General features: G+C 39.5%; 1 protein-coding gene across 1 annotated transcript in view; it reads left to right on the top strand.

Annotated features, from left to right (window-relative positions):
- The window catches only part of MKI67 (marker of proliferation Ki-67), a 39,506-nt gene that overhangs the window by 13,909 nt on the left and 10,365 nt on the right, over window positions 1-15,232 (top strand). The window contains exons 8-15 of the mRNA XM_029911374.1: window positions 188-436; window positions 1,208-2,122; window positions 2,471-2,715; window positions 3,385-3,907; window positions 5,477-5,592; window positions 9,083-9,254; window positions 11,457-11,591; window positions 14,842-15,232. The exon at window positions 14,842-15,232 is cut by the window's right edge and continues 571 nt beyond it. Of these exons, the coding sequence (XP_029767234.1) occupies window positions 188-436; window positions 1,208-2,122; window positions 2,471-2,715; window positions 3,385-3,907; window positions 5,477-5,592; window positions 9,083-9,254; window positions 11,457-11,591; window positions 14,842-15,232 (2,746 nt within the window). The remainder of the gene's footprint in view (window positions 1-187; window positions 437-1,207; window positions 2,123-2,470; window positions 2,716-3,384; window positions 3,908-5,476; window positions 5,593-9,082; window positions 9,255-11,456; window positions 11,592-14,841) is intronic.

Below are 15,232 nucleotides of genomic sequence, written 5' to 3' on the forward strand. Positions count from 1 at the left end.
GTGGGCAAAACTTTAGTGCTGATATTTTATCCCAGTGTAACCCTGATTGGTGTTGCTGCTTCTTTATTCAAAAGAACAAATCTTGTCCAAGGAGAAAATCTGTTTTTCTACCCATTTAATAACAGTCCTCCAGTTTTAAAATAAATATATATGTATAAGGTTCTTTTTACCCTTTATTACTATCTAGATAAAAACATAGAATGTGAAGGCCAAAATTTTGGTGAAAATGACAAGCAAAGCACTGAGGAAGATATTTCCAGAGTTGTACCAGCCAAACAACATGCAACACCTAAATCAACATACAGAACAGCTAAATCTAACAGAAGAGAAAATGAGATGTCTCCTTTTAGCAAACTTTATGAATTGTTGAAAAATGAGATTGATGTGAAAACACAGAAAGATGGCAACGAAGAGATACCTATGCCACGACAAGCAGGTGATATATTTAAAAAAAAAAGAGGATGGTGATATAATGTTGATGGACACTGTAGGAATTATTATTATTTATGCAGGATATTAGAACAACACTAATTTAACCATAGAGTCCTTTATTAAATCCAAAGGCCACATGGAATTTATACTATTGCTCTAAACAGGCCTACAAAGCCTAAATAATAAACAATTTACTATATCCAAAAAGTAACAAAACATTTATAAGCATTTGATCAAACAGGCTAAATCCAGGGGTGCTGAGACTCATATTTGTCCGCTCCAACATTATCAGGCAGGTAGTAGCTGAGTTTACTTTTTTTATACACTTTAAAAAAACAGTCATTTCATTCCCAAGCTAAACACCAATTTGAGACAGTTTGCCTTTATTTCCAATCTTAATCTAGATGAGATTTACAACCTCCTTTTCCCCCAAGGTTTTTCCTCCCTATCTCTTCCCCTCCTTGCTGACCAACAGTTTTTCCTTTGCATCATGGACTCTAATTTTTGAGATAACACTGGTATGTTGGGTAGAAGGTCCATGTTGGCTCTTTTGTTTAAAACGATCTGTAGAGGCCTTCTTTTTAGAAACATATCCTTTTTTCGTTAGTTATTCTTTTAACCAGACATCCTCCCTACTTCATTTTTTCTGGCTTTATATAACTCATTACTTTCCAAGCCTTTCTTTTACTTGCTAGTTAGGGCCTTTCTTTACAACATATTTCTTTAACAAAATGTAAAATAACTTCTGTTTTCGACTTTTATATTTATTCTACAGAGACTAATGCCCAGCAAATTTCATTATTGGTATTTCCATCTGGTCAAGAGACCCAAACTAAGGAAAAAGAGACAATAATTGGTGAAGATATTGAACAGTCTAAAGTTAAAGAACAAGAAATAAACAATGTGGAACTTAATCAGATTTCTACTGAAGGAAATAGTTCTAAGAAGACCAATGAAATAAGTTCTGCAAATTCAGGTGAACCACGGACTGGACAAGATTCATCATTAGGAGTTAAAGCAACAGAAATTTCAAATGAAATTCAAAAGAAAGATGTAGTGTGCAGTAGTGTTGGTGGGAATGAATCATGCATTTTGGGAAAAAGTAATAAATATTCAAAGCAAAAGAGAAATAGTAAACAGCTTACACCAAGAAAATCCTTAAATGCAGAAGAAGTGCTAAAAGAAATTCATTATGAGACTTCCTCAGTTAACGTAACTAAGGAGAGAGATTCTGAAACTGTTGCATTTTCTCCTGGGTATAGTAATTCCAAAAGCCCCAAAGGGAGTGTTAGACAAAGTAAAAAAAATTCAAATAAAAGTCCATTATCAGAGTTATTAACTCCAGAAAGGTTAACACCGAAAGATGAATCTTCTGCTAGCCGTAAACATCACTCTGGAGCGCGAAGGGGAAGACGAATGAGCTCTGGAAAGATGGCTGAAGAAACATTGGAGAGAGATCCATCTCAAGAACATTACAAGAATGTAGATATTAAAGGTAGTGATGTTAAAGAAAAGCTGACCACAGAGAACTACCAACAGAAATTAGAGGTCGAAGATGCTAATATTGTACTGGGGCCTCACAGGTTGTCATCAAAAAGAAGGTGCTCTGAAAGTGTTGTACTTCTGAGAGATGATGAAGTTGCATCAGAAATAAATATTTCTAGCCTACCTACTGAAGACAAAAAGTCAGGTAAATACTTCGTATGGTTAGGAGCTATATTTTTAAATTTATTTGGGAGAGACTATCTTGTTTTATGTAAGTGAATGTTGTTTTTTTTTGCCGCACATCTATCCTTAAGTATTGTATATGTAATTATGGCTAACCATAATAAATACATTGAAATTGTTTGAGAAAATAACTACATCTATTGAATTAATTGTGCAAAAACTAAGTTATAAGGATTTGTGCTCATTAAATGTGGCTTGATATGTGCTTCAGACTTTAAAATGAGTAAAAATTAATTTCTAATGTATATACTGTAATGTTTTTTGACTCTTCATATATATGAAGACATTTTTCAATTGTAATTTTTAAAAGGTGAGACAAAGAGGTTACCTCAAAAGCGGAAAAGTGGAGAGCTTGAGTTGTTACATCAGCCTTTTGGGAAAAGAAAGAGAGTGTCCTTTGGTGGTCATCTCAGTCCTGAACTTTTTGATAAAAGTCTACCACCCAATTCACCACTTAGAAGAGGTGCAATTCCAGCAAGGTTAAGCTTACCCTTTGGAAATTCACCTCGTGCGGTTCTGAAGAAGGGACAGGGATTCAAACGTCTTGTAATCAAGGTAAACTTTAAAGATGAAAATTTAAACATTACCAAGGAAACAAAATAGAAATTTTAAGTTTGAAAATTACAGAAAAGGCATACATGAGGTAATATAGATACTGTACCTTCAGCTTTAGATGGTATTTAAATACAGCTATTTCCAGTGTAGCTAGCTCTTCAGTATTTTTGAACTCCCATGTTTGAAGGCCAGCTCATCAGTGTCTTATTTGAGATTGTATTTTTACTATAAATTACATATTAACTGGAATTGACATTTATTGGGAAACTATTGCAATTTGGACTGAAAATTGACTAAAGAAATAAAATGCCTGAAGCTACAAAATAACAAAATTGTAGCCTGAAAATGTTTATCCATTGCTTCCACCAACTTGTGAATTAAATTTAGTAAAACATTAAGTTTGACACATATCTAACACAACTGTTTAAAATTGAAATTTTAACCTACATTCAGGTAATAAATGATTTACTTCAGTTCTCATTTCTTATCCTTTTTACAGCTATTTTGAAATGAAAATGTTAAACATCTTTTTAATTTCCAAGTTTTATTTTACACGAGTAAAACAAAGTTTCTTTCAGTTAATTTGATATGTGGAGCATGTGCTTTTCAGAATTAGGTTAGAATTTGTATTTCTACTTTGTGAGAGAGCTTTTTTTTTAATCCTATCAGGATCTTTCCGAGCATTTGCAGAGACAAAAATCATCACAAAAAAACTTGCCCGCCAGGAGGTCCCCGGCTGCCTCGCCGCCTGCCAGGAGGTCCCCGGCTGCCTCGCCGCCTGCCAGGAGGTCCCCGGCTGCCTCGCCGCCTGCCAGGAGGTCCCCGGCTGCCTCGCTGCCTGCCCTTGAAAAAATGTCACCTAAGCTCACTGCAAACTCCCCATCAAATACACCATTCACAAAAGGACGTTTCTCTATTTCTCACATTAGCACACCATCTCCTACTTCAAAGGAGCAGGGTACTGCTGCAACAGAAGTTAAGGAAAGTGATGGAGATTTTACTGGAGTCAAGACACCTGAATCTTTTCATATTAACCAGGAACATCAGATTTCTGTGCCAACTACACCTAAACAATTAATAAGGCGTAGTATAAGATTTTCTGTGAAGAGAACTCCACAGAAGAGGAGGAGTGATGCTGTGGAAACAATTCATTCTAAAAGAAGAAGTGGTGCTTCTAAAGCCAATTTGCTAGGTTTGTTTAAGTAGTTGATTTTGGAGACTATTAGTGCTTCTTTAAAAACTGAACAGACGCCATTAACTCATGCATATGCATTATGATATTCTTTAATTACATAATCACATACTATATTTTCTACATGACCCCTACTAGGGATGTAAACAGTTAACCAGTAAGCATTAGGCTTACCGGTTAACCAAAGTTTATCATTAATACTAGTGGCCCCGTGTTGGACCGGCGAGAGGGACCCCAGCCCTGACCAGGCCGGAGCGGCACCAGCCCTGGCCATGCCAGCAGGCTCATGGCCATGCCACACCAGCCAGCGGGAGCCCAGCTCCGGTCATGCCAGCCCCCCCCAGCTACCTCAGTTAACAGTTAACCGAAATAATTTTAATTGTTTAACCGGTTAACTTTTTTAACCGATATTTACATCCCTAACCCCTACCTTTTTCAGTGCACAGGATGAATTTAATCCTCATAATTCAGTATGTGATGCTACGTGTTGTTTTCTGTACATCCAAACCTTGCACTGAATATAGCTTTGAAGAGTTTAAGGCTGGAAAGGACTATTAGATTATCTAGCTTGCCCTCCTGTATATAACAGGCCATTAAATTTCACCCAGTTATCTCTGTATTGAGCCCAATAACTTGTTTGACTAAAGCACAACTTCCAGAAAGGCATCCAGATTTGATTCAAAGACCTCAAGAGTTGGAGAAACCACCACTTTCTTTGGTAGTTCATTCCAATGGTTAATAACCCTCATTAGTAAAAATTTGTGCCTTAAATTTGTCTGGCTTCAGCTTCTAGCCACTGGTGGCTCTTATACATTTCTCTGCTGGATGAGAGCCCTTTAGTATCTGGTATTTTCTCCTAGTGAAAGGTACTTATGCACTATAATCAAGTAATCTCTCGACTTTTTTTTAATTAACTAAACGTATTGAGCTCTTTGAGTCTCTCATTGTAAGGCTTTTTCTCCAGTCCTCAAATAATTTTTGTGGCTTTTTGTGCATACTCTCAAATTTTCCAAGATCCTTTGTAAAATGTGGACATTGGAACTGTACGCAGTATTCTAGTATCTGTATCATCAGAGGTAAAATCACCTCCCTACTCACTACTCCCCTGCATTGTGTTAGCCTTAGAATAGAATCCATTTCACTAAGGTGACATTCAGTTGTCTTTAACCACAAGAACATCCTTTCTGTTCCTGCAGTCCCCCTGCTTGGGTCACTACATACTTTCAACTTCTGCAACAAATGAGGCAGGTGTCCTGCATCATTCTGTGTATAGGATGGATGGTGCTCAGGGAATTAATCAGTTGTCTACAGATGTGTCATTAAAAAAAAAATTCAAATGATTAAAGTTTTGCAAAATACAAGCAACTGAAAATAGGGTCTTATAATGGAAAGTGTTATACAATCTCAACTAGAAGTGTTACTGCCACCTCCACCTGTAATTACCAATCTCCTGAGCAAAGTTCCATAGCAAATGTACTTTAAATATGGGAATTATGAGGAAATAACTCTGGACTGCTGTTTGCACACTTGAGAACTGTTCTCAATCTAATTATTTTTTTTGCATTCCAGTTGCAAAATCTTGGGCAGAAGTGGTGAAGTTGGGTGTTGCAAGACCACAAGTAAAGGCTGTTAAAAAATGTGTTCTCAAAGGAAAATCAGCCAAGAAGTTAACAAAATCACCAAAGGTATTTTTATTTAAAATAAACCGTACTATTTTCTGAATGCGTAGCCTCATCGGCTTTTAATACATTGTTAGTAGCTAGGTGTGTTTCAGAATCTTCCTTGTCTGCTAAATAGCCTTCGAGCACTGATACACATCTCCCTGATGACTCTAAATATGCTAGATTCCAAATATTCCTTCTTGATTAGTGAAAGGACAGGGCCAAATTTGCACCATTTTTCATTGTATTGATATACACCTCTACCCCGATATAACGCTGTCCTTGGGAGCCAAAAAAATCTTATCGCGTTAAAGGTGAAACCTCGTTATATCGAACTTGCTTTGATCCGCCGGAGTGTGCAGCCCGGCCCCCCCGGAGCGCTGCTTTACCGCGTTATATCCGAATTCATGTTATATCAGGCCGTGTTATATCGGGGTAGAGGTGTATTAAGTACAGGATTTAATTGAAACTAAAGAATGTGGGGAGGGATAGCTCAGTGGTTTGAGCTTTGGCCTGCTAAACCCAGGGTTGTGAGTTCAATCCTTGAGGGGGCCATTTGGGGATTTAGTTGGGGATTGGTCCTGCTTTGAGCAGGGGGTTGGCCTAGATGACCTCTTGAGGTCCCTTCCAACCCTGATATTCTATGATGTGTACCTTTTAAAATATTTTGATATCCACAGTGAGATTTAGTATTGTTCAGCAGAACTAATGTAAGAGACAAGGTTATCAGTGATCTCAAACTCTTTTATAATGTGGACCATTTCTGAAGATAAAGGTCTTGTGGATCGTCTTCTCTCACACACCCAGTTTTATATTTTCCTGTATCGACAAACTGGAAATGTAGGACTTTAAAGTTATTAGTACAATAAAACCTTAGGTGTTCATTGCTCTAACCTGTCTAAAGTTCTTTGGAATTTAGTCCTGTGTTTGCTACTTCTCCGGTGTAATTGTAGTGAACGGCGAGATGCTTTGTTTATTAAAAGTCCTTTGGAAACGCAAATGTTTCTGGACTGATATACAGCTCTTGTCACAATTAGTTCATATTACAAAGCAATTTCTGTTAAATGTGCCTTAATAAAGAAAGCACTATTGCTTCTGTTTTTCTGCCCATTCAGTTGTGCAAAGACTATAATATATTGTTTTTGCCTTATTTTAAGGACTTGATCTTTCCTCAGTTTAAACAAAGTGTTTGGTTTACCTACCTTTCAAGATAAAACTTCCCTTCATTTTCTGCTTACAGTGGTACAGGACAACAGCAGTATTCCTTTCTTGTCCTTCTTCCTTAGTTGGTATTAATATAATACCTTAGTTTGTATTCGTCCAGCAGACATCAGCTATCATTGAGGGGAGTATCAATGAGGGCTAATTAGACCACTGCGGTGTGCTGAATGGATAATCAATTTTACTTTTACTAGTACAATTGAAACTGTGAATTTCTAATAAATTTTAATTTTGTCATAATATTTAGAAAATTTTCCTTCAGTTAAGTAGAGTGGCTCCGTATTAGTGTTCTGCAGTAGCATGTTGTAAACACAGTTTGATTCCCAGAATTTGGCTTTTTGTGTCCACAGAAACTGGGAGCCTTTGTCTAAATCTGGGTTGTTGGGCTGTCAGCAGAAAGGAAGGTTGTCACACCTGCAGGGCCAGGAGGGGAAAAGAGGGAGGCAGCTTAACTTTTGTGTTCAGTAAGAAATTAATTATAACAAGCAGTAGAAAATGTTGATTTATTCAGAACTTTTTGAGTTCTTAAATTGTTTTATGCAGAGTTTGCTAGAAGTTGATTACCTTTAGTACGTAGGCATTGCTCTTTGACATATTTCTAGCCAAACTTTACCTTTGAGGTCACCATTAAATGGTTCTCCCATTCTGGGTGCCAAAACATCGATAGAGTAAGTTTTTTCTCTTCCTCCCCATTTCCCAAACTTAACACATGATGGGAAATATAAGGAATAATTATAGCAGAAAAATGAAAATAGAGCCTTTCAAAAATTTGTTTTAATCTTAAAAAGCTTTGTGATAGGGAATGGGCCAAATACACATTTTATACTGCTCTGACTAGGGTGGAATGATTTAAATCAAAGTGTTTGAAATCAGCAAGCAGGAAACATTTATTTCAATAATTTATTTTAATCTTTATTTGTATTAATTACTTTCCTAAAGAACAGTTGATTTTTTTTTCATTCCTTTGTAGCCAATAAAACATGTTGATTTGCAATTAGATGTAGCCTTTACACCAGTGGTTCTCAACATATTACACATTGTGGGCTGCATAAATGGCCCAGAATGTGTAACCTGGCAGGGCAGAGGAATCCGGGACCCTGAATCCCAGACCCCTGCCGTGCGGGCTGCCACCCCTGGCCGGTTGCCCCCACCCATGCAGCTGCCCCGACCCCAGGACCCCTGCCATGCGGGGCAGGCCCGGAGCCTGCAGGGCGGGCTGGTGTCCCCAGGTTCCCACGGGGCCAGCTGGCTGCCCCAGATCCCAGGACCCCCGCCACGCGGGTCAGGCCAGCCGCCCGCCCCAGTCCCCTGCTGCAGGGCTGCCCAGGCCCCTGGGGCCGAGCAGCTATCCTGGACCTCAGGGCCAGATGGGAGCTGACCCCCTTGTGCTAGGCGGTGGGGCAGCCCAAACACCCACACCCCCCCCCCCCCCCCCCCCCCCCCGGGCAGATGGGACCCCGGGACCCCGGACACACCTACAGCCTTTAGCATGCAGCTGTGTGCTAATTGGGCCGCATGCGAGCCATGAGTTGAGAACTGCTGCTTTATACTGTATTTCAAGAATACTTGTGATATCTCAAGCTCTATTTGGATGGAAATTCAATTAAAAATGCACAAAACCAGTATTTTAAAATTGTTTTTAGAAGTTCAGTATAACTACCTTTAACGTGCTGGAATACATAAGAAAAGAGTTTTGTCAAAACATGTTTTGCATTTAAAACTAACCGATAAATTATTATCTATAGTTAGTGAATTGAACTGATTGATTCTGGTCAATGTGTGCTTCAAGATCATCCACTCACACCAAGTTTTTATTCATAGATTGGAAGAGGAAAACAAGTTTTCCTGCTTTTTTCATCTCCCAATTGGTTTCTTAGTTTTGCATGAACTATTCATTGAACTGAAGTGAAGAAAACTTTCTGTCTCTGTCTGCAGAAGAGACAACTGCTATCAAGAGCTGGTTTACTACATCAACAAACTCTGGTTCTAGGTTTACTGTATTTTGAAAAATAAACCTGAATTTCATTTAATTAAAAAAACCAATTTAAACTAAAAATCCATTTTTTAAAAATGCACATTGGTTCTGACTTTGGTCTGATCTGTGAACAAAATGTACACTGATTTAACTAAAATAAATTTTTAAATGTAAACCAGTCTAAGGTTTGCACCAATTCAACTAAACAGACTTAAAACTTTTAGTAACACTGGTACAGGTTTGTGTGTGGATCTTATGCTGTTTTGGTTATTACAATAAATTCTCATTTACTGAGCAACTCTGTTTTTCTTTCTACAGACTCCAGCAAGAAAAGTAAAGGGTCATTTTAGTACAGGTCATGCAGATTCTCCAGCTACAATAGTGATAGGAAGAGCTCATACCACCAGAGTGAAGCTGGTTGGACAGGCCCCTAGAGTGGTCAAGAATTGTGCTTTGAAACAAAACATGGATATAAATGAAAGCTTCACAGGTAATTTGCACACTTTTTAAAATTAAGCCACATAATTCTTGCCTTATTTCACTTTATGTTGGTTGATAAAAAGCAGTTTCCACTTAATACAGCCTATCATGTAACTTGGAACATGTTAATCTCCTTTACATAGTAGAAAATACTTTTATGTACTGCGGGGACCATAACTTTAATTTTTTTCAGCCTTGAGTTTAAAATCTCATCTTGAACCTTGTATTAGGAGGGTTTGTATTTAATTTCAACTTCTTGAAAATGAGCGAATTTTGTCAAGGTCATCGCTGTCAAAGTCACTACCTTCTAGGTCCTTCCATTGTTTTCCCCCTCTTCTGCTGCATCAAATACAAACTTCCTGTTCTACCCTTCAAAGCTGAACACAGTTAAGCTCTGCAGTCTCTCTCCTTCTTAACCCAAGGTTGACTGCTCTCTTAACTCCACCAATGATGCTAGAGTCTCCGTTGCCTGGTTTTCTACTTTCTTTACACTAGTGCCTTTATGCTTTCTCCCATACTGCACTTGCACATGGGGAAAACTGCCAGTCAAATCTGTAAAACTACCACTTTCTCTTAAGTGTCTTAAATCTCACCTATATTGTAATGAGTAAGGCTACGTTTTAGTCACGGGTATTTTTAGTAAAAGTCATCAACAGGTCACTGGCAGTAAACAAAAATTGGTTGTCCATGATTTGTGCTAAATAACCCTGACTAAATCTTGAGTGCTCTGGGATAGGGGGCGGCGGTGCGTGGCCCAGGACCCCTGCTGATGCTGCGGGAGGGGGAGGGGGGCGCATGGTGACCCAAGATCCCCACTGTGGGGGGAGGTGGAGGGCGGTGGCCCAAGCTGCTGGGGTGGCCCCAAGGCCAGACACACCAACTGCTGCAGAAGTCCCAGAGGTCTCGAAAAGTTAAAGAATCCATGACAGACTCGCAGCCTTAGTAATGAGTACTGAAAACTGCCATATAACAACTGGCATGTAGTAAGTAAGCTGTGATTACTGCTACTGATTAGTATAATTTTTAGCCAGTCAGTACTAAAACATTTTATTTTGTTAATTTATCCTCTTACTTACTCTCCAACTGGAGTCACTTTTTTTTAATGCACCTGTTATGTCTTGGTGTCTAGATAGTAAGTTCTCTGGAGACGGACTTTCATGTACTATCTTTGTGCAGTGCCTACACAATTGGACCCAAACTATGTTTTGGCATCTGACAGCTGCTGCAGTGTAAATGTTATTTGAGTGGTATCTCAATCAAATATTATTTTAATGTATAGTTGTAATTATTTCAATTTGTGATGCTCCGTACATGCATAGAATCATAGAATATTAGGGTTGGAAGAGACCTCAAGAGGTCATCTAGACCAATCCCCTGCTCAAAGCAGGACCAACATCAACTAAATCATCCCAGCATGTGTGCTTTCTGTATATCTGGAGCACAGTTGTGTATACAAATTGGGCCATCGCACCTTGATGCATCAGTAAAGTATGTCTCTAGATAAAGCTTATATGTAGTTTAGTATAGTAGTGTTTCATTGTTTTACAAATAAAAAGAATTACATTCAATTTATTTAAAATGAAGGTGGTGAAAAATTTAAAAGCAGGATGTGTAGCTAACAGCAGAAAAATGTTAAACTTTACATTATATTTGGATGTCTTGCTGTATAAAATGCTGTGTGTCCACTTTCTCTTTGTGGTCAGTTTAGAGCTTCTCACAGTGAATTATCAATATCTCTTGAATTGAGTCTGACTCACACACACATACCTACACATACACACACCTGTTGTGCAGTGCTTACACATGTACGTGGTATTTTGCAGACAGTTTCTACTAATCAGTTCTGCTGTACTACATCCTTATTATTCTAGATTTGGGTTTTTTAAATCAGGGAAATTAGTCTTTATTCAATCTGGGATGAAACTACTAACCTGACTTTCACTTATGACATAACACATTTCCAGAGGTGACTCGAACAATCAGTGTATTAACATATTATACCACCTACCTCCTGTTATAATGCCTCTACTGTGAAACAAAGGCATAGACTTGAAGTCATGTATGATTATCTGCCCTTAATGTTACATTGTGTGGTGTACTATTTGAAGAAAGGAACTAAGTCACAACGCTTCATTTTATTCTTTGTTCTGCCAACTGTATAACTGTTTTGTAAATCAAAGCATATGCTAATTACTTTAAACATAATTAATAGGAATGACTGAGATGTTTAGAACTCCAGTAAATGAAAATCAAAAAAGTCCATCTTTATCTGCTGCTCACAAGACTGATCTTACACCATCATGTGCTGAAGTAGAAGGCTCTGAGGTACACACTCCAGAGGAGTCTGGTATGTTTGTTTCTTTTTAATAGCCCTGTGGAAAAGGAGTGAGGGTTTATGGATTGCATACAAGAAAAGCAGACTAGTGCTACTAATCTGGATCTTTGAAGCTAAGCTTAGTCAATTATTGGTTTTGTTTGAACCTATGTAGACTTAGTGTAGAGTGAGAATGGGGCAGGTGGCAGTTCGAGATAATTCTGAGATAGAAAGCAGCATTCAACCACCTATCTTAAAAGATGTATTTGTAGTCCCAACTATTTCTGAACTGGGATGATCTATTTCATTAAATGGTTGTGTCCCATGGAGTATGGTGCTTTCAGAATGTTGACGCATGTATGATTGTACAAAATGGGTTTAAAGTATTGAAGAGTTGGTATGCTTCAACAAAATGCAGAGAATTGTTGAATGCAGACACAACTAAGCCCAATGCTTGTGTTTTAAGATAGGGCGAGGGTGGTGTTCATGGAAAAGGTGAGGCCCAGAATGAGAAGTCAAAGGCCATCCAGGGTGGAAGGATGATACTCAGTAGGCACCTTCCTAACTTCCCCACACTTCTTTGGTAGGGTTTCCTTCCTTTCTGTTGTAACTCTTGCTACTAGTCATTGGGTCGCTGTAAAGATCAAAGCTAATATTGTCCCTGAGAGATCAAATGAGATCTCGTTTCTTCACAATTTAGCAAGAATTACCTTAATAAAGTTCTTCATAGGTAGAATTCAAGAATAAATCATATAATATACCAAAACTTTAGAATTGCATTTCTATTTACTTGAGAATCTGGAATATATATTTTTAGTTACAGAAGAAGGCTTAATAAACGGTTATATTTATTATATATATATATATATATGGGCAGAGGGATAGCTCAGTGGTTTGAGCATTGGCCTGCTAAACCCAGGGTTGTGAGTTCAATCCTTGAGGGGACCACTTAGGGATCTGGGGCAAAATCAGTACTTGGTCCTGCTAGTGAAGGCAGGGGGCTGGACTTGATGACCTTTCAGGGTCCCTTCCAGTTCTAGGAGATAGGATATCTCCATATATTATTATTATATTCAGAGCACTGTGTGTTCCACAAGTACTAAATTTGCTGCAAAATTGTGTTATAGAATAAATCCAAGGTTGGTTGGTTGGCTTGTTTTAAGATTTCCCTTGCAGGGCTTGTCCACACTTGACTTCTTTCCCTAAAACTCTCCCCTGTCAGTACCACCGTGCAGCTCTCTACACCAGTAATAGCAAGGTGGGAGATATAGGGTAGACAAGGGGACAGTGATCACTTCAATTTTACAACAACATTATCCATGCCTGCTTTGATCCATAGAGTCCTGCGCGGATACAAATTTATATCCGCAGATGCAGATATCCGCGGATATAAATCGGTATCCACAGAACTGCAGGGCACTCCTGGAGACCACAGCAGCAAAAGGAGCAGAATGTGGGGCCGCTGCTCCCAGCAGTCGGTGCCCCACTCCGGCAGCTTCTTCAGTGTGGCTGTACTGCCCCCAACCTTGCCCATTGGGGCGGGCATCAGGCCCACCAGCAGTTGTCCCTGGTCATGCTGTTGTGTTCAGGTGGTGCGCACGTCCCCAGACAGGAGACGCAGACAGCTGCATGAAAGGGATCGGGTTGGGGTTGGGGCAGTATAGCCTCACTGGAGGAACTGCCACCAAGGGTGCTGGTTCCTGGGAGCAGCAAACCTGTGTTCTTCTGCTCCTTCTGCCACTGTGGTTCCCAGGAGAGCCCTGCGGTCCTGCAGATACCAATTTATATCCATGGATCTCCTCATACGCGGATATAAATTTGTATCCACTCTGGGCTCTACTGATCCAGTACCTTGCCTATGTTATAGCTACTTGCGTTAGCAACCTTGAGAAATTGTAGGGAAAATCTAGTGTAGATACAACTGTGGCTAACAACAAAAACCTTTCAAACAATATACCATATATGAACTTGACAATTTGTTTTCTGAGTCTACAGACAGACTGAAATAATAGCAGTTCAAAGTGAAGCAAATTTCAGTATCAACTTTTACTGCATTACTGGTCACTTTAATGTGCTTATCTTGCACAAGTTTTTTTGTCCCCCATGCCTTTTCCAGTGCCAAAAATGCCAAATGTCCCCTTATGCCAAAAAATCAGCTTCCACCTGATGCTTATACAGTAACTCTTCACTTAACGTTGTAGTTATGTTCCTGAAAAATGCAACTTTAAGTGAAACAATGTTAAACGAATCCAATTGTCCCATAAGATTTAATGTAAATGCGGGGGGTTAGGTTCCAAGGAAATTTTTTTGGAACAGACAAAAGGCATTATACTGTATACTGTACAGTACTGTATTGTACTGTGGTTGGGAAGTGCCCCTGGCTTACCCCACACAGGCACAGCCCGCTGCAGGCAAGGACGCTAGGAAGCACCTTTGCAGCAGCAGCAATAGCGGCAGCTTCCCCGGAGAACAGGCTCGGATTTTGCTAGGAATGCTCCAGGCCCGCCTCTTTCTGTCCCCGCTCCACTCCAGGCCTACCTCTTCCCACCCCCACTCCACCTCCTCTCGGGAGCACGCCACATTCCCCCTCCCCCCCGCCCCCAAAGTCCTAAGCACTGCCAAACAGCTGTTTAGCGGTGTTTAGGATTTTCTGGGAGGGAGGGGGAGGAGTGGAGACACGGCGCTTCCCTGCTCTTCCCCCTCTCTCCCAGAATGTCCTAAGCACCGCCAAATTGGGAAGCGCTGGGAGAGAGGAGGAGGAGGTGGAGAAGCGGAACTTGTGCAATGCTCCCTTGTAAAGTCGCTGCTCTTCCACAGAATCTTACAAGCAGGCAGCCAAACGACGTTATAAGGGAGCATTGCACAACTTTAAACGAGCATGTTCCCTAATTGATCAGGGACGTAACATTGAAACAGTGGTAAGTGGGATAACGTTAAATGAGGAATTGCTGTATGTTATGCATTTTCAAAACAAAGTTTGCAGCACGTTTAAAATTTAGGGACAGTATACAAGGAATTTAACTTAATATTGGATTAAATAATAGAAGGAACACTAGTTATATTCATTTTCATATTTAATTCAATTAAAAACTCAATTTTAAAATTTGTGTAGTGCCTTCATGTTGTTTTTCATTGTTAATTACCAAGTTACTTGTTTAAATAAGACTAGATTTTTGTGGGAGGGGCAGAAGCTTTGCGTACCTGATACTACTTCAGCAATTTGCATACTCGGCTTCCTTGCTTAAATTTCCTTTTGAATTACATAAACCTAATTTTATTACAGGAGAGATGGTAATATCACCATTAAGTATCTCAGGCATGTCACAACAGAGAAAAGATAGTCATGATGTTGTATCTCGCTTCCTGAGAGTGGAGAAGTCTCCAAATTCTGCTTTTGTGGCTGTTAAGTTAAAGCAGACTCCTAAAAAAGAGAGAACTGTACTGGAAGAGAAGGTGGAAATGAGTAATCCATTAGTAATGCCAGAAAAGCATATAACTGAGATGACGGTGGGAGCTAAAAGGCTTGTGAAGACTCCAAAGCAAAAGATGGAACCCGTCGAGGCTCTGTCGGGCGTCAAAAGGCTCTTGAGGACTCCAAAGCAAAAGATGGAACCCGTCGAGGCTCTGTCGGGTGTCAAAAGGCTCTTGAGGACTCCAAAGCAAAAGACCGAACC

This window comes from Terrapene carolina, unplaced genomic scaffold (genome assembly GCF_002925995.2).
Source record: "Terrapene carolina triunguis isolate 2854851 unplaced genomic scaffold, T_m_triunguis-2.0 Scaffold95, whole genome shotgun sequence".
Lineage (NCBI taxonomy): Eukaryota > Metazoa > Chordata > Testudines > Emydidae > Terrapene > Terrapene triunguis.